Source organism: Tamandua tetradactyla, chromosome 6 (genome assembly GCF_023851605.1).
Source record: "Tamandua tetradactyla isolate mTamTet1 chromosome 6, mTamTet1.pri, whole genome shotgun sequence".
In the NCBI taxonomy this organism is placed as follows: Eukaryota; Metazoa; Chordata; class Mammalia; order Pilosa; family Myrmecophagidae; genus Tamandua; species Tamandua tetradactyla.
Window position 1 is genome coordinate 182,309,248 of NC_135332.1, and position 23,447 is coordinate 182,332,694.

At 49.7% G+C, this 23,447-nt stretch overlaps 1 protein-coding gene across 1 annotated transcript in view; it reads right to left on the reverse strand.

The window, feature by feature from the left end:
- Positions 1-21,468: 21,468 nt before the first annotated feature.
- COL22A1 (collagen type XXII alpha 1 chain) overlaps positions 21,469-23,447 on the reverse strand; it is a 259,058-nt gene continuing 257,079 nt past the window's right edge. Inside the window, exon 64 of the mRNA XM_077163316.1 lies at positions 21,469-22,527. Coding sequence (XP_077019431.1) covers positions 22,340-22,527 — 188 coding nt within the window. The 3' untranslated portion in view covers positions 21,469-22,339. The remainder of the gene's footprint in view (positions 22,528-23,447) is intronic.

A 23,447-nucleotide genomic window follows, 5' to 3' on the forward strand; every position in this document is an offset into this window, starting at 1 on the left:
ATCACATAATTTATGTACTCAAGAAACCTTTATGGCTTCTTATTACCTACAGAATTATAAACCTCATATTACCTCATTTCAGGATGCTTCACGATCAGCCTTCATTTACCTTTGAAATGCCCCTTGTTGGCTCACTTTGCAAGAGCTCTAAACTCAGTACCCCCGACCATTCACCCCTCCTTGCATTTTTTTTTATTAATTAAAAAAAGAATTAACAAAACAATTAGAAATCATTCCATTCTACATGTACAATCAGTAATTCTTAATAACATCACATAGTTGCATATTCATCATTTCTTAGTACATTTGCATCGATTTAGAAAAAGAAATAAAAAGACAACAGAATAAGAGCTAAAACAATAATAGAAAGAAAAAAAAAAACAAAAAACCTATACTCACATGCAGCTTCATTCAGTGTTTTAACATAATTGCATTACAATTGGGTAGTATTGTGCTGTCCATTTCTGAGTTTTTATATCCAGTCCCATTGTACAGTCTGTATCCCTTCAGCTCCAATTACCCCTTCTCTTTTTTCTTTTTTTAATTAACGGAAAAAAAGAAATAAACCCAACATTTAGAAATCATACCATTCTACATATGCAATCAGTAATTCTTAACATCATCACATAGATGCATGATCATCATTTCTTAGTACATTTGCATCGGTTTAGAAGAACTAGCAACATAACCCAAAAAGATATAGAATGTTGATGCAGAGAAAAAAATAAAAGTAATAATAGTAAAATCAAAACAAAACAAAACAAAAACCTATAGCTCAGATGCAGCTTCATTCAGTGTTTTAACATGATTACTTTACAATTAGGTATTATTGTGCTGTCCATTTTTGAGTTTTTGTATCTAGTCCTGTTACACCATCGGTATCCCTTCAGCTCCAATTACCCATTATCTTACCCTGTTTCTACCTCCTGCTGGACTCTGTTACCAATGACATATTCCAAATTTATTCTCGAATGTCTGTTCACATCAGTGGGACCATACAGTATTTGTCCTTTAGTTTTTGGCTAGACTCACTCAGCATAATGTTCTCTAGGTCCATCCATGTTATTACATGCTTCATAAGTTTATCCTGTCTTAAAGCTGCATAGTATTCCATCGTATGTATATACTACAGTTTGTTTAGCCACTCTTCTGTTGATGGACATTTTGGCTGTTTCCATCTCTTTGCAATTGTAAATAACGCTGCTATAAACATTGGTGTGCAAATGTCCGTTTGTGTCTTTGCCCTTAAGTCCTTTGAGTAGATTCCCAGCAATGGTATTGCTGGGTCGTATGGCAATTCTATATTCAGCTTTTTGAGGAACCGCCAAACTGCCTTCCACAGTGGTTGCACCATTTGACATTCCCACCAACAGTGGATAAGTGTGCCTCTTTCTCCGCATCCTCTCCAGCACTTGTCATTTTCTGTTTTGTTGATAATGGCCATTCTGGTGGGTGTGAGATGATATCTCATTGTGGTTTTGATTTGCATTTCTCTAATGGCCAGGGACATTGAGCATCTCTTCATGTGCCTCTTGGCCATCCGTATTTCCTCTTCTGAGAGGTGTCTGTTCAAGTCTTTTTCCCATTTTGTAATTGGGTTGGCTGTCTTTTTGTTGTTGAGATGAACAATCTCTTTATAAATTCTGGATACTAGACCTTTATCTGATATATCATTTCCAAATATTGTCTCCCATTGTGTAGGCTGTCCTTCTACTTCCTTGATGAAGTTCTTTGATGCACAAAAGTGTTTAATTTTGAGGAGCTCCCATTTATTTATTTCCTTCTTCAGTGTTTTGCTTTAGGTTTAAGGTCCATAAAACCGCCTCCAGTTGTAAGATCCATAAGATATCTCCCAACATTTTCCTCTAACTGTTTTATGGTCTTAGACCTAATGTTTAGATCTTTGATCCATTTTGAGTTAACTTTTGTATAGGGTGTGAGAGATGGGTCTTCTTTCATTCTTTTGCATATGGATATCCAGTTCTCTAGGCACCATTTATTGAAGAGACTGTTCTGTCCCAGGTGAGTTGGCTTGACTGCCTTATCAAAGATCAAATGTCCATAGATGAGAGGGTCTATATCTGAGCACTCTATTCGATTCCATTGGTCGATATATCTATCTTTATGCCAATACCATGCTGTTTTGACCACTGTGGCTTCATAATATGCCTTAAAGTCAGGCAGCGCGAGACCTCCAGCTTCGTTTTTTTTCCTCAAGATGTTTTTAGCAATTCGGAGCAACCTACCCTTCCAGATAAATTTGCTTATTGGTTTTTCTAATTCTGAAAAATAAGTTGTTAGGATTTTGATTGGTATTGCATTGAATCTGTAAATCAATTTAGGTAGGATTGACATCTTAACTATATTTAGTTTTCCAATCCATGAACACGGTATGCCCTTCCATCTATTTAGGTCTTCTGTGATTTCTTTTAACAGTTTTTTGTAGTTTTCTTTATATAGGTTTTTTGTCTCTTTAGTTAAATTTATTCCTAGGTATTTTATTCTTTTAGTTGCAATTGTAAATGGGATTCGTTTCTTGATTTCCCCCTCAGCTTGTTCATTACTAGTGTATAGAAATGCTACAGATTTTTGAATGTTGATCTTGTAACCTGCTACTTTGCTGTACTCATTTATTAGCTCTAGTAGTTTTGTTGTGGATTTTTCCGGGTTTTCGACGTATAGTATCATATCGTCTGCAAACAGTGATAGTTTTACTTCTTCCTTTCCAATTTTGATGCCTTGTATTTCTTTTTCTTGTCTAATTGCTCTGGCTAGAACCTCCAACACAATGTTGAATAATAGTGGTGATAGTGGACATCCTTGTCTTGTTCCTGATCTTAGGGGGAAAGTTTTCAATTTTTCCCCATTGAGGATGATATTAGCTGTGGGTTTTTCATATATTCCCTCTATCATTTTAAGGAAGTTCCCTTGTATTCCTATCTTTTGAAGTGTTTTCAACAGGAAAGGATGTTGAATCTTGTCAAATGCCTTCTCTGCATCAATTGAGATGATCATGTGATTTATCTGCTTTGATTTGTTGATATGGTGTATTACATTAATTGATTTTCTCATGTTGAACCATCCTTGCATACCTGGGATGAATCCTACTTGGTCATGATGTATAAATCTTTTAATGTGTTGTTGGATACAATTTGCTAGAATTTTATTGAGGATTTTTGCATCTATATTCATTAGAGAGATTGGTCTGTAGTTTTCTTTTTTTGTAATATCTTTGCCTGGTTTTGGTATGAGGGTGATGTTGGCTTCATAGAATGAATTAGGTAGTTTTCCCTCCACTTCGATTATTTTGAAGAGTTTGAGGAGAATTGGTACTAATTCTTTCTGGAACGTTTGGTAGAATTCACATGTGAAGCCGTCTGGTCCTGGACTTTTCTTTTTAGGAAGCTTTTGAATGACTAATTCAATTTCTTTACTTGTGATTGGTTTGTTGAGGTCATCTATGTCTTCTTGAGTCAAAGTTGGTTGCTCATGTCTTTCCAGGAACCCGTCCATTTCATCTAAATTGTTGTATTTATTAGTGTAAAGTTGTTCATAGTATCCTGTTATTACCTCCTTTATTTCTGTGAGGTCAGTAGTTATGTCTCCTCTTCCATTTCTGATCTTATTTATTTGCATCCTCTCTCTTCTTCTTTTTGTCAATCTTGATAGGGGCCCATCAATCTTATTGATTTTCTCATAGAATCAACTTCTGGTCTTATTGATTTTCTCTATTGTTTTCATGTTTTCAATTTCATTTATTTCTGCTCTGATCTTTGTTATTTCTTTCCTTTTGCTTGCTTTGGGATTAGTTTGCTGTGCTTTCTCCAGTTCTTCCAAGTGAACAGTTAATTCCTGCATTTTTGCCTTTTCTTCTTTTCTGATATAGGCATTTAGGGCAATAAATTTCCCTCTTAGCACTGCCTTTGCTGCATCCCATAAGTTTTGATATGTTGTGTTTTCATTTTCATTCGCCTCGAGGTATTTACTAATTTCTCTTGCAATTTCTTCTTTGACCCACTCGTTGTTTAAGAGTGTGTTGTTGAGCCTCCACGTATTTGTGAATTTTCTGGCATGCCGCCTATTATTGATTTCCAACTTCATTCCTTTATGATCCGAGAAAGTGTTGTATATGATTTCAATCTTTTTAAATTTGTTAAGACTTGCTTTGTGACCCAGCATATGGTCTATCTTTGAGAATGATCCATGAGCACTTGAGAAAAAGGTGTATCCTGCTGTTGTGGGATGTAATGTCCTATAAATGTCTGTTAAGTCTAGCTCCTTTATAGTAATATTCAGATTCTCTATTTCTTTATTGATCCTCTGTCTAGATGTTCTGTCCATTGATGAGAGTGGGGAATTGAAGTCTCCAACTATTATGGTATTTGTGTCTATTTCCCTTTTCAGTGTTTGCAGTGTATTCCTCACGTATTTTGGGGCATTCTGGTTCGGTGCGTAAATATTTATGATTGTTATGTCTTCTTGTTTAATTGTTCCTTTTATTAGTATATAGTGTCCTTCTTTGTCTCTTTTAACTGTTTTACATTTGAAGTCTAATTTGTTGGATATTAGTATAGCCACTCCTGCTCTTTTTTGGTTGTTATTTGCATGAAATATCTTTTCCCAACCTTTCACTTTCAACCTATGTTTATCTTTGGGTCTAAGATGTGTTTCCTGTAGATAGCATATAGAAGGATCCTGTTTTTTAATCCATTCTGCCATTCTATGTCTTTTGATTGGGGAATTCAGTCCATTGACATTTAGTGTTATTACTGTTTGGATAATATTTTCCTCTACCATTTTGCCTTTTGTATTATATATATCATATCTGACTTTCCTTCTTTCTACACTCTTCTCCATACCTCTCTCTTCTGTCTTTTTGTATCTGACTCTAGTGCTGCCTTTAGTATTTCTTGCAGAGCTGGTCTCTTGGTCACAAATTCTCTCAGTGACTTTTTGTCTGAGAATGTTTTAATTTCTCCCTCATTTTTGAAGGACAATTTTGCTGGATATAGGAGTCTTGGTTGGCAGTTTTTCTCTTTTAGTAATTTAAATATATCATCCCACTGTCTTCTAGCCTCCATGGTTTCTGCTGAAAAATCTACACATAGTCTTATTGGGTTTCCCTTGTATGTGATGGATTGTTTTTCTCTTGCTGCTTTCAAGATCCTCTCTTTCTCTTTGACCTCTGACATTCTAACTAGTAAGTGTCTTGGAGAACGCCTATTTGGGTCTAATCTCTTTGGGGTGCGCTGCACTTCTTGGATCTGTAATTTTAGGTCTTTCATAAGAGTTGGGAAATTTTCAGTGAAAATTTCTTCCATTAGTTTTTCTCCTCCTTTTCCCTTCTCTTCTCCTTCTGGGACACCCACAACACGTATATTTGTGCGCTTCATATTGTCCTTGAGTTCCCTGATACCCTGTTCAAATTTTTCCATTCTTTTCTGGATAGTTTCTGTTTGTTTTTGGAATTCAGATGTTCCATCCTCCAAATCACTAATTCTATCTTCTGTCTCTTTGAATCTATCATTGTAGGTATCCATTGTTTTTTCTATCTTTTCTACTTTGTCCTTCACTTCCATAAGTTCTGTGATTTGTTTTTTCAGTTTTTTTATTTCTTCTTTATGTTCAGCCCATGTCTTCTTCATGTCCTCCCTCTATTTATCGATTTTATTTTTGAAGAGGTTTTCCATTTCTGTTCGTATATTCAGCATTAGTTGTCTCAGCTCCTGTATCTCATTTGAACTATTGGTTTGTTCCTTTGACTGGGCCATATTTTCAATTATTTGAGCATGATCCGTTATCTTCTGTTGGCATCTGCACATTTAGACAGATTTCCCTGGGTGTTGGATCCAAAAGTTTGGAAGATTTTTCTGTGAAATCTCTGGGTTCTGTTTTTCTTATCCTGCCCAGTAGGTGGCGCTCGTGGCACACGTTTGTCTGCGGGTCCCACCAGTAAAAGGTGCTGTGGGACCTTAAACTTTGGGAAACTCTCGCCGTCCGGGAGGTTCGCTAGCTGAAGCGGCTTGAGCCGGCCCGGGGTCCGAACGCGGGGAGGGTTACTGGTCGCCGCAGCCCAGGAAAGAGCCCGTCCGAATTTCCTAGTCAGCCCTGGGCAACAAGTGTGGCAGGAGGGCGCCAGCGGCAGCGGCCCGCCCAGGAGAGTGCACGTTCCCGGGGTGTCACGGGTTTGGAAGGGGCCTCCCGCACCCGTCACCGTTCTCCACGGCCTGGAGATTTCCGATCCAATTCTCTCAGTTGGTCCGGGGGGCCGTGCGTGGTGTGGGCGCCAGCCGCCGCGGTTTCAGGGGACCGCCTCTCCAATTCTCCCAGCCCGCCCGGGGAGGGGGAAGGGAGTGACTCCGGCCACTTGCCGCCCCGCCCAGTGAAGCCCGCGCGCCTCGGCGATCTCACCCGAGCGGCTTCACTCAGCCAGCCAGCCGTCCCAGGATGGGATACGCTGTGTTTTTTATCTCTGTTGTGGCTTTGGGAGCTGTTCTGTATCGTTTCTACTCCCCTAGTAGCTGTCCTAGAGAGGAAACTAAGATCCGTGCGTCTTACTAAGCCACCATCTTCTCCGGAAGTCGCCCCTCCTTGCATTTTGCTGTGGTCCTAAAAGTTGGGAAACTTTTATCAAGAGCCACATCTTAGTGATGAGGTCAAAAGGAAGGCTGGGCAAGTTGACAGATGTGAACTTGTGCACCTAGATTTAAAATCTGCATTAAAGAGTTTTGCTGGAGAGAAGAGTTAGGTAGACGATACAGAACTAGAGATAAAGATAGAGATTGAGGTAGAGACAGAGATAGCAAAAGAGAAAAAGAGAAGGAGAGGAGAGGGAGAGAAAGATGATCCCACAGGCTTCACTGTTCTTCCCAGCAAAGCCCCGTAAATAAGTTCTCGGCACTACCATCTCTATGTCCTGCCTTCTGACGTGTCTCCAGCTGACGCCAGAATTCCCGTAAATAAGTTCTCGGCACTACCATCTCTATGTCCTGCCCTCTGACGTGTCTCCAGCTGATGCCAGAATTCCCGTAAATAAGTTCTCGGCACTACCATCTCTATGTCCTGCCCTCTGACGTGTCTCCAGCTGACGCCAGAATTCCCGTAAATAAGTTCTCGGCACTACCATCTCTATGTCCTGCCTTCTGACATGTCTCCAGCTGACGCCAGAATTCCCGTAAATAAGTTCTCGGCACTACCATCTCTATGTCCTGCCTTCTGACGTGTCTCCAGCTGACGCCAGAATTCCCGTAAATAAGTTCTCGGCACTACCATCTCTATGTCCTGCCTTCTGACATGTCTCCAGCTGACGCCAGAATTCCCGTAAATAAGTTCTCGGCACTACCATCTCTATGTCCTGCCTTCTGACGTGTCTCCAGCTGACGCCAGAATTCCCGTAAATAAGTTCTCGGCACTACCATCTCTATGTCCTGCCTTCAGACATGTCTCCAGCTGACGCCAGAATTCCCGTAAATAAGTTCTCGGCACTACCATCTCTATGTCCTGCCTTCTGACGTGTCTCCAGCTGACGCCAGAATTCCCGTAAATAAGTTCTCGGCACTACCATCTCTATGTCCTGCCCTCTGACGTGTCTCCAGCTGACGCCAGAATTCCCGTAAATAAGTTCTGGGCACTACCATCTCTATGTCCTGCCTTCTGACGTGTCTCCAGCTGACGCCAGAATTCCCGTAAATAAGTTCTGGGCACTACCATCTCTATGTCCTGCCTTCTGACGTGTCTCCAGCTGACGCCAGAATTCCCGTAAATAAGTTCTCGGCACTACCATCTCTATGTCCTGCCTTCTGACGTGTCTCCAGCTGACGCCAGAATTCCCGTAAATAAGTTCTCGGCACTACCATCTCTATGTCCTGCCTTCTGACGTGTCTCCAGCTGACGCCAGAATTCCCGTAAATAAGTTCTCGGCACTACCATCTCTATGTCCTGCCTTCTGACGTGTCTCCAGCTGACGCCAGAATTCCCGTAAATAAGTTCTGGGCACTACCATCTCTATGTCCTGCCCTCTGACGTGTCTCCAGCTGACGCCAGAATTCCCGTAAATAAGTTCTCGGCACTACCATCTCTATGTCCTGCCCTCTGACATGTCTCCAGCTGACGCCAGAATTCCCGTAAATAAGTTCTCGGCACTACCATCTCTATGTCCTGCCTTCTGACATGTCTCCAGCTGACGCCAGAATTCCCGTAAATAAGTTCTCGGCACTACCATCTCTATGTCCTGCCTTCTGACGTGTCTCCAGCTGACGCCAGAATTCCCGTAAATAAGTTCTCGGCACTACCATCTCTATGTCCTGCCTTCTGACATGTCTCCAGCTGACGCCAGAATTCCCGTAAATAAGTTCTCGGCACTACCATCTCTATGTCCTGCCTTCTGACGTGTCTCCAGCTGACGCCAGAATTCCCGTAAATAAGTTCTCGGCACTACCATCTCTATGTCCTGCCTTCAGACATGTCTCCAGCTGACGCCAGAATTCCCGTAAATAAGTTCTCGGCACTACCATCTCTATGTCCTGCCTTCAGACATGTCTCCAGCTGACGCCAGAATTCCCGTAAATAAGTTCTGGGCACTACCATCTCTATGTCCTGCCTTCTGACGTGTCTCCAGCTGACGCCAGAATTCCCGTAAATAAGTTCTGGGCACTACCATCTCTATGTCCTGCCTTCTGACGTGTCTCCAGCTGACGCCAGAATTCCCGTAAATAAGTTCTGGGCACTACCATCTCTATGTCCTGCCTTCTGACGTGTCTCCAGCTGACGCCAGAATTCCCGTAAATAAGTTCTGGGCACTACCATCTCTATGTCCTGCCTTCTGACGTGTCTCCAGCTGACGCCAGAATTCCCGTAAATAAGTTCTCGGCACTACCATCTCTATGTCCTGCCTTCTGACGTGTCTCCAGCTGACGCCAGAATTCCCGTAAATAAGTTCTGGGCACTACCATCTCTATGTCCTGCCCTCTGACGTGTCTCCAGCTGACGCCAGAATTCCCGTAAATAAGTTCTCGGCACTACCATCTCTATGTCCTGCCCTCTGACATGTCTCCAGCTGACGCCAGAATTCCCGTAAATAAGTTCTCGGCACTACCATCTCTATGTCCTGCCTTCTGACGTGTCTCCAGCTGACGCCAGAATTCCCGTAAATAAGTTCTCGGCACTACCATCTCTATGTCCTGCCTTCTGACGTGTCTCCAGCTGACGCCAGAATTCCCGTAAATAAGTTCTCGGCACTACCATCTCTATGTCCTGCCTTCTGACGTGTCTCCAGCTGACGCCAGAATTCCCGTAAATAAGTTCTCGGCACTACCATCTCTATGTCCTGCCTTCTGACATGTCTCCAGCTGACGCCAGAATTCCCGTAAATAAGTTCTCGGCACTACCATCTCTATGTCCTGCCTTCAGACATGTCTCCAGCTGACGCCAGAATTCCCGTAAATAAGTTCTGGGCACTACCATCTCTATGTCCTGCCTTCTGACGTGTCTCCAGCTGACGCCAGAATTCCCGTAAATAAGTTCTCGGCACTACCATCTCTATGTCCTGCCTTCTGACGTGTCTCCAGCTGACGCCAGAATTCCCGTAAATAAGTTCTCGGCACTACCATCTCTATGTCCTGCCTTCTGACGTGTCTCCAGCTGACGCCAGAATTCCCGTAAATAAGTTCTCGGCACTACCATCTCTATGTCCTGCCTTCTGACGTGTCTCCAGCTGACGCCAGAATTCCCGTAAATAAGTTCTGGGCACTACCATCTCTATGTCCTGCCTTCTGACGTGTCTCCAGCTGACGCCAGAATTCCCGTAAATAAGTTCTGGGCACTACCATCTCTATGTCCTGCCTTCTGACGTGTCTCCAGCTGACGCCAGAATTCCCGTAAATAAGTTCTGGGCACTACCATCTCTATGTCCTGCCCTCTGACGTGTCTCCAGCTGACGCCAGAATTCCCGTAAATAAGTTCTGGGCACTACCATCTCTATGTCCTGCCCTCTGACGTGTCTCCAGCTGACGCCAGAATTCCCGTAAATAAGTTCTGGGCACTACCATCTCTATGTCCTGCCCTCTGACGTGTCTCCAGCTGACGCCAGAATTCCCGTAAATAAGTTCTGGGCACTACCATCTCTATGTCCTGCCCTCTGACGTGTCTCCAGCTGACGCCAGAATTCCCGTAAATAAGTTCTGGGCACTACCATCTCTATGTCCTGCCCTCTGACGTGTCTCCAGCTGACGCCAGAATTCCCGTAAATAAGTTCTGGGCACTACCATCTCTATGTCCTGCCCTCTGACGTGTCTCCAGCTGACGCCAGAATTCCCGTAAATAAGTTCTCGGCACTACCATCTCTATGTCCTGCCCTCTGACGTGTCTCCAGCTGACGCCAGAATTCCCGTAAATAAGTTCTCGGCACTACCATCTCTATGTCCTGCCCTCTGACGTGTCTCCAGCTGACGCCAGAATTCCCGTAAATAAGTTCTCGGCACTACCATCTCTATGTCCTGCCCTCTGACGTGTCTCCAGCTGACGCCAGAATTCCCGTAAATAAGTTCTCGGCACTACCATCTCTATGTCCTGCCTTCTGACGTGTCTCCAGCCGACGCCAGAATTCCCACTCCTCACTACTTGGAAATCGATTGTAATAATTGTAATCAGTGATTCTTCCATTTGGATCAAGCCAGGGCCAACTATCTGTCTTTGCCTGACCCAACCTTTGAGCCTTCATTTCTCTATGAAAACCTCTGTTCTCTGGGATTGCTTGACACCAACCAGGATGAGTCCTGCCTTCTTCAATGAGTCTCACTCAGTCTTTAGTTAGGCTCCCCCTTCTCTAGGACCTGTAAAAGCTGTGATACTCTGGGGATCAGCCATTTGCCCAGGAGTGAATGCATATGGAGAAGAGGTCTCATCCATGACAGAATTTCTGGGCTAAAAGTTCTCAAATGTGCATCATGAGCTGGATGCTGCACTCAGATACACATATCCAATTCCACTAAGGGGTCTCTGCTAAGATGGCTTAATGCATCCTGAAGTTAACATTTTTGAAACAGAACCGTTAGTTCCCCCACTCAACCACTTCCCAACTTTGTCCACCCTCAAGACTTGTTTAGTTTAGTCAGTGTCTCCGTCCATCAGCCCATGCTCAGGGCAGGAGTATGCAGATGCTCCTCTCTTTCCCTGACAGCGCGCATCACTCACATCCCACAGGGCGCTTCCAAAACATGCTCTGACCCTCCCCAGTTCTACCAGGTCCAAAGCTCCCAGGCTCTCACCTGGACTTCTGCAAACCCTTTACGCGCCTCTTTGCCTGTTTGTTCTCCCAGCACGTGCTTTCACAGATCTGTCAGAGACATTGCCGACAACCCTTCAGCAGATTTTCGTCATTCTTAGAACAAAACCCAAGCCTACTGCCCAGTCCTTGAGGCCCTAATCACCAGCTCCGGCTTCACTCTGATCTCAACTCTGTGGCTTTCCCCCTGAGAGCTCCATTCAGAACCCCTCAAACATGACACGCGGGACAGGTGCATCTGCTGTGCCTTCACCTAGAATCCCCAGTCATCCCCTCCGACCTCTGCTTGGCTGCCTCCTTCCGAACGTTCAAGTTTCAGCTCAAAAGTTACCTTCTTGGAGAGTTTTCCCAATCTCTCTAGACAAACACTTTGCACCCTATTTGTACTCCTTTCCACATATGTGTAAGTCGTGTGTGCATTTGTGTTTTTGTGTCTGTGTAAGAACTGTATGGCCTTCTATACCCACTAGAATAAAACTTTCTTAAAGTCTGGAATTATTGTGTTTTAACTATTGAATCTGCTGCTTGTTAATTTTAATGATGCGCCTTGGTAAGTAGGCCAACTTGGCAATGGAATTAAAGTTAGCAGAGCTACACACAGCCCTAGAATTTGACCTAGAAGGCCACTGAAAATCTCCTTGCCCATGTGTCCAGTAGCATCCATTGATCTGTAAACATACATCATGTGATGAAAAGATTTTTAAATGCCAAATGCTATAAAATAAAACAATGGAGGGAGAGCCTTCGCTGGCAACACTGCCTGCATAGAAAAGATCACTTACTCTGCTTACTGGTATGTGAAGCAAGCAGGGTTCTTTTCTTTTTTCTTTTTTGACATTTACTACCTCTGATTCTCAGTTCATCCTCTGTTAAATGGGGATAGCAGACATATCTTTTATCGAGATTAACCATGACGATTGCACATGTTTGCAGGGTTTAGGGCACAGCCGTGGCCGTCTTGCCTTGTTTACCCTTTGAAAAAAAAAATGGATTCTTCTCTTTGATCTTGAATTTGCGGAATCCGGGCCCTGGCCCAGCACCAAGCCCCATGTCTCTGCCACCACTTTTGTGTTCCTTTCCCCAGAAGACCCTTTCAGGAGGGTGCCAGGCAGCAGGGCTCAGCTCAACGTGTTTCCAAAGGGGCTGAGCCCTCGACTGCCACAATCTACTCGTCCCTCTCACAACCCACTACGAAAGGAAAGTCCCTCCTCCGGATTTAACGGGAGCGTGAGGGAGTCTGGCCCAGCGAAGAGAAAGCCAAGGGGGGCCACCTGGGGTCTGAATGCTGGAAGGGCTGGAAGTCAGGAAGCTTCCATGTCAGGAATGCTGCCCAATCTGGAGGGTGCATTAAGAAACCGGCTCTGCCACATGCTGGATAAATTGTACCTGGAGCCTCACAGGTGGCAGGGGAGAGGGAGGAGGTGCTGTCCTTCGAAAAAAGTCCATGTTGCCAGCGGGCAGGCGCGCGCGTGCGGCGCAGACCACGTGGTCCAGCCCAGAGGGACCCTAGGCTGCGCCTGGCCCTCCTCTGGAGTACGAGGCCCTTTTGGGCGAGCCGGGGTTGAGGTTCTCCAGGGCTTCACTCTAGTCTGCGTGGGGAGATGCTGTTCTCCAAACCAGTGCTATCCGAGCCACAGGGGGGAATAGAAAAGAGTGTCTTCGCCTGGCTGATCGCATTTTGACCTATCTTAAAACGCACTGAAATCACCTTAAGAGAATGCTCCATTTTCTGCAGGCAGAGCTGACAAGAGGATACACTTGGCCTGAGGGCCACCCCTTTCCCGGCCAGGAAGCTCTGTCTTGAGTGGGTCATAGCATAGAGGTCTGCTCTGTAGATGGACACCCGGGTTTGGCCCAGCCCTTCCACTCTGCGTTGGCTGACTCCAATCAGTCATTTCACCTCTCCCGTGTCTGCATTTTCTACAAGCCTGCCCCTCTGCCCTGCTCACAATGTGGTGGAGAAATTAAATGAAATCGCATTTACAAGAGACTTTAACAGAGTGTTGGGCATGTGCTGGTGGCTGATGGAAGGCCTCAGAAAATATGGAGTCATTGGAGAGGATTGAGTTGGGAGCAAACTGTGCGGAGTCGAGCCTTCAGAAGAAGGCAGCGGTGAAGGATGGCCGAGGTGAGGAGAGGACGAGGCTCCGGTGCCCGTTCAGCCAGGAGATGACAGCTTCTCTGCCAGGGCAGAGCGCTGGAGGGGAAGGTGGAGAGACTGGAGCGGGGAGCGTTCCATGTTCTCCAGGAGGTATTTGCACGTGGAGACCCACTGATTGGGATGGGGGTGCTCAGCCTTCGGGGTGTGACTGAATGGAAACGGGGACTGTGGGAGCCCCAGCTGAGGCACCCACCTGCGTCTCCTGTGCCTCTTCTTTTGCTGCCTGGTATTTAGCAAAAGCTCCTGGAAATGTTCTCTCGGTGCAGCTGCTCCTGGCCCTGAAGCAGATCCCTGAGCATGCCCCCACCCCTCGGACAGAGGCCATCAGTGCTGGGGCAGGGCAGGGACAGGAGGAGGAGGCCCTGCAGGGGAGGGCAGAGCTCCAGGGTCCCAGGGCAGCCTCGCAGAGTCCGTCTGCTCAGACCTGGGCGGAGTCGGTGCCTTTGTTTGCCCAGAAAGGCCACTGGCCCTGCGGACTGGAAGTGTACAGTCTGCTGAGGCCCCGAGGGATAAGCCACCTTTCTGGAAATGAGAGAGGAGATTAAAAAAAAATAGGTAGGCAGAGATTCCAAGGAGCATGCAGGAGGTGTGCCCAGTGTGGGTGCCAGAGCCCCAGCAAGGTGACAAGGGTCTCCTCCTGGAGGGTGGGGCTGGAGCAAGAGTCCAGAGCCCAAGACCGGTAGGGATGATTTTTCCCTTAGGCAGGTGAGGAGTGTCAGAGCCCGGGGCTGCGGGGGGCTGCGGGGGGCTGCGGGGGAGCTAGGGCGGGGGCTGTGTCGGGGGCAGAGGGGAGGCGGAGGGGGGCGGGGGAGCTGCGGGGGGCTGCGGCAGGGGCGGAGGTGGGGCTGAGGCAGGTGATGGGGGCCAGCCCAGCTCAGGGTGCCAGAGCCCTAGAGAGTGAGGGGCCCTCCACCGGAGCTGGGGTGGCCTGAACGGGTGTCGGAGCCGAGAAGTGGAGCATGCAGGGGGATCGATCAAATGAGAAGATAGAGGAAGGATCATGGCGGAGAGGGGGGTTATGAATATGGGAGGAGAAAACTTGGATGAGCCCCAAGTGTTGGACTGGCATTGGAGTTGTTGATGTCCCTTTCAGCATAGAGAAAGATAAGGATAAATATGGACACGATGGTATCTGGGTGAATGAGTCACATGCTTTCCTTCCTGTTAAAATGATGCGGTTTGACTCGCACCCAGCCCGCGGAGGAGTGCAGACTTAGGGGTGCGTCCTCATTTGTGCAACTGGAGTCAGTTCTGTGCACAGCCCCTTTCCGGAGGGAGCCCCAGGACGGCCCTCGTGGGTGGGGCCCCCCACTGCCCCTCCTGTTCCCTCAGACCCACCATCCACCCCTCCCGTGCGGCACCCACTCGCCAGCTTCCCTCTTCTTTTTATTCGTTGAATATTTTTATTGAGATATGTTCATGTACCATGCAGTCCATACACGGTGTACAATCAGTGGCTCACAATATCATCACATAGTTGTATATTCATCACCGTGATCATTTTTAGAACATTTGCATCGCTCCAGAAAAAGAAATAAAAAGAAAGAAGAAAAACTCATACATTCCATGCCCCTTACCCCTTCCTCTCATTGATCACCAGCATTTCCATCTACCCAACTGTTTTTGCCCCTGATTCTTCCCTATTATTTATTTATTTTTATCCATATGTTTTACTTATCTGTCCACACCCTGGATAAAAGGAGTACCAGACACAAGGTTTTCACAGTCACACAGTCACACTGTAAAAACTGTATCTTCATGAAAGTATCGTCAAGCATCAAGGCTACTGGAACACAGCGCTACAGTTTCAGGTGCTTCCCTCCTGCCACTCCAATAAATTAAAAAGGGACATCTACATAATGAATAAGAATAACCTCCAGGGTAAGACCTCGACTGTTAGAAATCTCTCAGCCCCTGACACTTTGTCTCACTTCTCTCTTCCCCCTTTTGGCCAAGAAGCTTTCTCAGTCCCATGATACCGGGTCCCTTTTCTCTTTACAGGGTTCTGGCATCAGGGTCCCTCATTCTCCCCCAGGCTTTACTGCTGAATGGAGAGTGGTGCTGGGGACCCCGCAGGCGGAGGCACAGGCAAGAGAGAAAAGGCTTCCGGCGCTGCCCCCCATGCACCGGTGGGCAGCATGCTGCCTTCTCCCTGCCAGGACTGGGAGGGGACGGGGTGGGGGCTGGCTGGCACCTGCCCACTGTGACACTGGCCACCTGCGCCCCAGGCTGGCCAGGCAGGGGACAGCGGAAGGGATGGCACGAGAGCACAGCAGACACGCTGGGCATGACGAGGCAGAGCAGCCCCTGCAGGACAGGGCGGGAGTCGCTGGCTGGAGCATGGGGGGTGGGATCTGGGGTCTGTGTGAGCCTCTGGGCGGAGGGTTCCCGGGCCTGGCTGTGGGTAGGCAGTGAATGCCGACTGTGCCATCTGGGGCGGCAGGGGGCCCGTGGCACGGCTGGGGAGACGCGCTGGACGTGCCCTTGTCGCCGCTGCAGCCCCTAAGTCAGGCGTGGACACACGCGAAGGTGCCCAGCTCCCCATAAAGCCCTTCTGAGGGTCCTTCTCTTCCCCAGGGTGGGAGCAAGAACTGAGGCTGGACATCCCCTCCAGGCAACGTCCCTCCCTCAGCCCCGGCGAGTACATGAGAAGATCAATAAATTTCAGATACAGCAAGTATACTCAATAATTGCCAAGCTTTATGAGATTTCCTGTGCAGAGATCCTTAAAACTGGATAGCAAACAGAGAAAGTCTCTTACAAAACATGGATTCAGTCAAACAAAGCCAAAGCTCTTCTTTCTTACTAGAAGGAAAAGACTCTTTTTTCCTAACTCTGCCAACTGAATGCAGATTTTAAAAACAACCAAAGCTGGTCAGTAATGCCCGATGCGTCCCCAAGTCCTGCCCTGAACCCCCGTGGTCAGGTCAGGTGTGGGGCCCAGAAAGTTCAGAGCTTCTGCCCCAGACACCCAGACCAGAAAATTTTTCTCACTTGCTTAATAAAGTCACTTCTGCCCCCACGTTCCCGAGAATGTGGGGTCTTGGCTCGGTCCCTGCACGTGGTTGGCCCAGCGTAGAGGATGGGAGGGGAGAGGATGGGGAAGCCAAAGGCAAGGCTGGAGCAGAAACGGGATGGAAAAGCCATCAGTCCAAAATGACAAAGAAGAATCTAAAGATAGCTAGAAAAGATGGGATAGAGCAAAAGCACAAAATAACTGGGTGGGTTAACACCCATGTGCATCAATAATTATATTAAATATAAAAGATTAATGTTTCAGTTAAAAGATGAAAATTGATAGCCTGGACTTGAATATTCCAGCTACATGTGGTTTGCAAGAGACATTTAAGAATCATGAGGACACGAAAAGGCTAAGAGCAAAAGGACGGAAGAAAGTCTAACTTACAAAAGAAAAAATCCAAGGCTATAACTGTAGGCATGAAAAAGGAGAGAGACTGGAAAACCAGAGAAACAAGGAGAGGAGAAAAAAAGACAGCAGGATGGGAGAGGAGGGGGGTGGGAGGGGGGATGAGGGGGGCTGGGAGAGGGGACAAGGGGGCCTGGAGGAGGAGGGGGGCTGGGAGGTGTCTGGGGGAGGAGCCCACTTGTCAAAGATGTTTGGATAAGGGAAATGAAGCTAGGCGTCAGGGAGGGGAGGACAGAGCAGAGGAGAGAGGGACGAGGGGGGATGAGGAGGGGCGAGGAGGGTGTGGTGAGGGAGGGGGAGGGGGGAGGGGAGACGGGAGAGGTGCAGACGGCTGGGCTGGCAGGCTGGTCTGTGCACCGGCCAGGACGGGCTCTTCCTGTGGTGTGACACACAGTGACTGGGGCCTCGTGAAGACGTTACTCCGTGCGTGGGGACCTCGATCCAGGGTCCCGGGGGCCTCGTGAAAAGAAAGCAGCGGGGAGTGGAATAGCAGGACGTCAGCGGGAGCCCGAAGAGAAAGGAGTGGATGTGGCCGCATGACAGGAAAGACATGGAACCCAGGATGGCCAGCCTGCCAGCACCATAGGGCGACACATTTGGGGCAGAAAGCCAGCCTGGCCAATATCTTGATTTTGGACTCTTTATAGCTTCGGAACTGTGAGCCAATAAATTTTAAGCTGACCCATTGTGCCATATTTCTCATTGGAAATGATGAGAGAAAGGGAATGGGGCAGTGAGAGAGGGAAGAGAGAAGAGGAAAAGCACCAGGGGAGACCTGCAGGGAAGCAGCAGAGGGGAGGAAGGAGGAAGAAAAGGGCAGCAGGGGCTGCAGATGGGGGAGGAGGTAAATACAGCTTTGGAGGATGATCTGTCCCCTGTGGCTGCATCTGGTCACGAGCTTAGCTCTTTTGGGGCCCAAAGGGGCAGCTGTACTCTTCCCGTGTCTCCAGGTTGCCTGAAGAGCTGCCTCTTCTGGGTCAGGGTCTGGAGCAGGACTGAGAGTGGCATCTTGCAGAAAGGAAGCACGCAATGCTTGCTGACTGAGCGGGGGAAATGGAGAGGAGTTCCATACACAGCTCGGCCCCACTGCCGTGTCTGGACACTCAGGACAGCTGGGTAGAAGGAGACACTGCTTCAGAGAGTCTGTGTCATATGTCAGGACGGCTCTGCGAATGAGCTGTGTGACCTGGGAAGGTCACTTTCCCTGTCTATCTATGTTTCAGCCAATAAAAATGAGGTTAAAAACATAAGAGTTACTTCAGGAGGACCTCTTTCCTTGTCACTCTCTCTAAGCCCAAGTCTGCAAGTGAAACCATTGCCCTCCCCCACGTGAGACCTGACGTCCAAGGATGAATCTGACCTTGGTACCGTGGGATCAACAATGCCATCCTGGCCAACAGGGGGAAAAGAAGTGTAATTAATAAGGTATCAGTGGCAGAGAGAGTTCAGATGGAGACGAGAGGCTACTCTGGAGGTTGCTCTTACACAAGATTCAGGTAGACCTTGCTACCTGTCATAACCTGCCAATCCCCAACCAGGACCATTCCAGCCAGTCCTAAAGAACACCTGGTCATAACAGAGAAGACAGGATTTAACAAATGAGCACGACTCTGAATCATTGCACTGATATTTCTTTTAGTCTCCAGTGTCTTGGAGCAGCTAGAAGGAAAACATGAAAATTATGGAGCTATAACCTACACCAAACTCTGAAATCTGTTCTGTAACTATTTGTTACCATGTACTTTGAAGTTTATTACTTTTTTGCATATATGTTCTACTTCACAATAAAAATGTTTAAAAATACCAAATTTAATGTAATAGCAAATGATTGAAAAATAATAAAATTCAAGTTAAACCGCATTAAGGGGTCCGGCTTTCATGGGGAGTGCTAGGGAAAGGCCACCTGGCCCCAGGCTGCAGTGGATGCTCAGCCCGGCCAGAGCCCCAGCTGCAGGCGTGCAGGGAGTTGGGGACAGTGTCCGTGAGCAGCAGCGGTGCAGGAATGATGGCCGGGAGGCCGGCCCACCCTCTGGGGCAGTTTCCTCAGAGGGAAGGGACAAGGACTGTCCTAGGAAAGCCCCCAGGGAACCTGGGACAGCCGGGCTGGCCTTTGGGGGCCTCTCCTCCGCCTGCATCTGCGTCCCTGCCACGCCCGGCACTGGACCAGCCCCTCCTCCTGGGGCAGCCTCCTGGGGTCCAGGAAGAGCAGCGGCTGCAGGCCGAGTCCTCTGGCCACAGCGACTGGCGGGCAGCCACCCCGGGCGGCTCAGCGGCACGTGGGAGCCCAAATCTCTGGCCACTGGTGCAGAGTCCTTGTCTCTTCCAAACGCTGCGGCGTCCGCCAGGCTCTCGGAATGAAAAGGATGAAGTGCTGCTTCTCTGCACGTCCTGAAACCCGCAGGCTGTTGGCATCGGGCTAAATTCTGGGTTCACCTGAGCACTGAACCACAGGCTGGGGTGAGGTGGACGCTCTCAGGAAGCTGGGCAGGCCCAGACGACCCGGAGGCCACATGGGGCGTGGCCGGACGGAGCTTCCCGAAGGCATCGCACCTGAGCTGCCCCATCCGACTTCCTGGGCCCCTCCCTCACCACGTCCCGGGGCACCTGACCGCATGGTCCTGGGGCACAACCCCAGAAATGCAGCGTTAGGAACAAGTCCCCCACAAGCTGTGATCCCCGGCATGTGGGGACACACCGGAGAGCAGGGCGAGCCCCATGTCAGGACCAGCCTCTGCATCGGCAGCCACGGGCTGACCCCACCTTTCGGCTCCTTCCCCATCTGTCAGAAGTGATGTCATCATCGGCATTAGGACGAGAGCAGAGGCTCTTTTCTTTTTAATCCTGGTGGCCGATAGCCAGATCTTTATTTTGGCAAGTAAGGAGATAAAAAACACACACAGATATCTTGGATTTGGTGAGCTCTGCCCGGGAGCACAGAAATAAAGCCGCCGGCTTTAAAAAAAACACACACACACAAATAAATGTCCCCCCTTCTTCCACATGCACACACACACACACACACACACACACACACACACACACACACACACACATACACACCAGGAGATGTGCGAAGCCAACCTCGGACTGAAGTGGGCTTGGGCTCCCCAACATCTCCGGGCCTGAGTGGGAAGCGGGCTGCCTGCTGGCTCCGGTACGCACGGACCTTCCAGAAGCTTCCTGGTCCCTGTGGGCAATGTCTCCTAGCTGGGTTGCCATGCTGTCACACTGCAAAGCCCTGCGTCCCCCTCTGCCCTGCCCTGCAGGCCCCCTCTGTGAGCCCAGAGCCTCTGCAGGAAGCCTCTTGCCCAGTCTGTCCCGGGGACCTGGAGCAGGGACCCCCAGCTGCATCCCGGCCGCAGCGCCAGGCGCACCCTTGGGCCAAGCCTTCCACCCTCACCTTCCCTACCCTGGGGGCTTCTGTTTGAGCCGCTCAGTTTAGGGGTCTCCTGCTGGAGGGCCAGTTGCCCCCCTGTACAGGCACTTCCCCCATGAGGCTGGAATGGGTGGCAGCAACATCTCGGGGCCTCTCTAAGGGGAGACCTACCCCTGCCATGCTGCCCGGGCCCTCCGCGGGGCTCAGCTTTGGGGCTTAGGGGACAGTTCCACGCCAGCAGCCAAGGTGGGCCTCGGGTGAGCTGCTGGGCTCAGCCCCAGGAGTCCTCCCCGCAGGAACCCAGGCCTGCTCACGCCTCCCCAGCCCCTCACCGGTGCCACCCTCCCACCTGGGCTTTTCATTTCCTACCCCAGGGCCGACACACCCAACATGCAGATGCAGCCCCGAGACGCTGGGGTGCTCCCTGCCACGTGCCAGAAATTCCATGCAAACCCGGGAAAGAGGGACGGGCACGACGGACTCAAGCCCAACGAGTGCGGCCTGGAAGGGCGCTGGGAGGGCAGTGGGGCTTCCCATCAGCGCATCCATCATGCCTGGGCTGCCTGTCCCTCACCCGCGTAGCTGCCCCGGGCTCAGCTGGACGCGCCCTCTCGGAGTTCCAGAGCACAGCTGGCCCCCCACCTGCAGCAGACCCCCTCGGACAACCAGGGTTCAGGTGGGCCCCTGGGGAGACCCTGAAAGCAGAGCCTGACCCAGGGGGTTGCAGTGAATTTACTCGGGGGTCATCTCGGGGGGCAGTGTGAGTGCCCATTATCGGGTCAGTCCACGCATGGGCCACTGGGCCTCCCCAGGATGGTGAGGGACCGAGGGCTGCCTGTCAGAGCCGCCTCTCCAGCGCCAGGAGCCCAGGGCTCTTCTCAGTCCCGTCCCCACTGCCTGAGCGGTTCTCAGGGCAGGAAGAGTAACGCCACACGCTGCCTGCGAGCCCAGGGTCAGCACCGGCTGACTGAGCAAGGGCAGCACGGCCGGGCCACCGTCCGCGGCTTCACCCCCGTACCCTCAGGCACCCTCCCTGGCCCCCAGATGGCTTCTTCCCTGGCCACAAATCACCCCAGGGCCAGCTCAGCCGGGCGCCCCTGTCCACGCAGCTGTGGGACCCGGGCTGGGCCTCCTGGGGGGAAAGTCACGCGCTGACCTGAGGTGTGGGCGGCCCCGTGGATGGTGGAGGAAAGAATGGATCGGCAACAGGACCCGAGGGCAGCAAACTCGGATTTATTGAAGCAGCTGTTCCTGCCGCGTACGCCCGTACACACATACAGTGCAACCATCTGGAGACAGAACTTGGATGTCCGGATGGTCCAGCTGCAGCCAGGGGCCCGAGCAATGGCCACCCTGTGGGGGACACTGACGGATGCTCACGCACACGTTACATGCCCGAGACACCCGGTAGGGCACGTGAAGGGGTCCTCGCCGGCCATAGCAGCCAGGTGACCGGGAGGCGGCCTGTCCTGGGCCAGCCAGGCCCCTGGGAAGCTGACCCGAGCCCTCCTGCTCGAGCAGACGTGGCCGTGGCCCCAGCGCTGAGCCCGCGCCCCTCCCACCAGAGGCGAGGCCGGTTTCCGTGTCTGTGATTCTTCCTCCCCCGCCTTCCTTCCTCTCTCCAGGAAGCGGATTTAGGGAGCGTTTCTCCTGGGCCACCTCTGGGCCTGCCTGAGAAAATGAACTCACTGGCTCATGTTCTTAGAGTCCCCCTTGAGGAAAGAGGTGGCCGTGGCGAGTCAGCTCGGGGTCTCCCAGCTCCAGGAGACCCGTAGGAGCACCAGCCCCACTTCCCACTGCGGCTGTCAGAAGAGCCTGACCCAATCCCCACCCACGAGGGACGTTTTTCCAGCCCCAGGGGGAGGTTACACAAGCTTCTGCATGTGAGACACACAGCACAACAGTCAGCCACAATAGCACCATCAACAACAATGGACTGACCGGCAGCATCCATCGCTTTTAATAATTCTGAGGTCTCCCGAGAAAGTCAAAGAAAAGCAGATGATAAAGAAAAGAAAAGGAAAAGTGCGTGTGTGAACTGGCTGAGCTCAGGCCTTGGGAGACGCCCGCACTCTCCTGGCGCTCCGGAACCTTCTAGGGGCCCTTCACGTTCCCGGGCTGGGCAGCCAGGCTGGCGAAGTAGGCACACTGCGAGGGGTCACAGCGACCAGGGGGTCCGGGGGGGCCTGGGGCGCCGGGATGCCCCACGGGCCCCATCTCTCCTTGAGGACCAGGGCTCCCCGGAAGTCCATCTTTTGCATAGCCGGGTTCCCCAGGGTGACCTGCCCAAGCACCAAGAGAAACAGAGAGTGGTCAGGTTCCCTGGGGACAGCAGGCCCTCTCACAGCTTCCATCCCCTTGGTGTGGCTTGGCCAGAGTGGCGGCTCGGCTCCCCTGAAGGCCAGGTGGCAGGAGGAGTGGACCAAGTTAGAGCAGTGCCCAGGCTGGGCCAGGAGCCGGTGAGGGACGAATGCGGCTCCACTCACGAGCGGATGAGAAACCAGGCTTCCCTGTGCCCACCTGGCTTGAGGAGATGCCTGCACTTCGGGGTGGGGGCAGGGCATTAAGTCCTGCTCAGTGGCTGAAGCCCCAACTCATGGATCCTTGGAGACACTGGTGACACTCCATTACCAAAAATCCAACTGGATACAAATCCTTATTTTCTGCACTTTATCTATGTATTAAATCTGGACCACATTCTTGGGCTACATTAGCATATTCTGTAAAACCATCAGCAAAGGAAACATCGAGGCTAAAAAAAACTGACCCTTATATATCCCAGAATTTGAAGCTGGAAAACATTACCTATAGACAAACTTCTATTTATTGAGTATCATGACATCATATATAAACAACCTATCCCTCTTTTCGCTTTGGCACCTGGGGAGCTCAGTGCTAAATACAGTGGTTATAGCTCTAGCAGTGATACTTCCTCATAAGTCTCAATAGATGCCTTGTCAGAAAATCTTAGTTCCCACCATAAAATACACAGAAAGTAGGCATTTCCCTTTGGAAATATCTTTATACACTTGAGGAACTCTGTTGAGGCTCTGCTAATTATAATTTAATATATAGTCTACCCTAGACCAGCATCAGAGGACAGCAGAGTCTCTGGGAGCCCCTGGGGACGGTCCCCATGTCATCTCGTGGTTTGTGGTACAGGTACTTCCACTTTCTCTGTGGTCTCTGCTCTGCTTTTCCA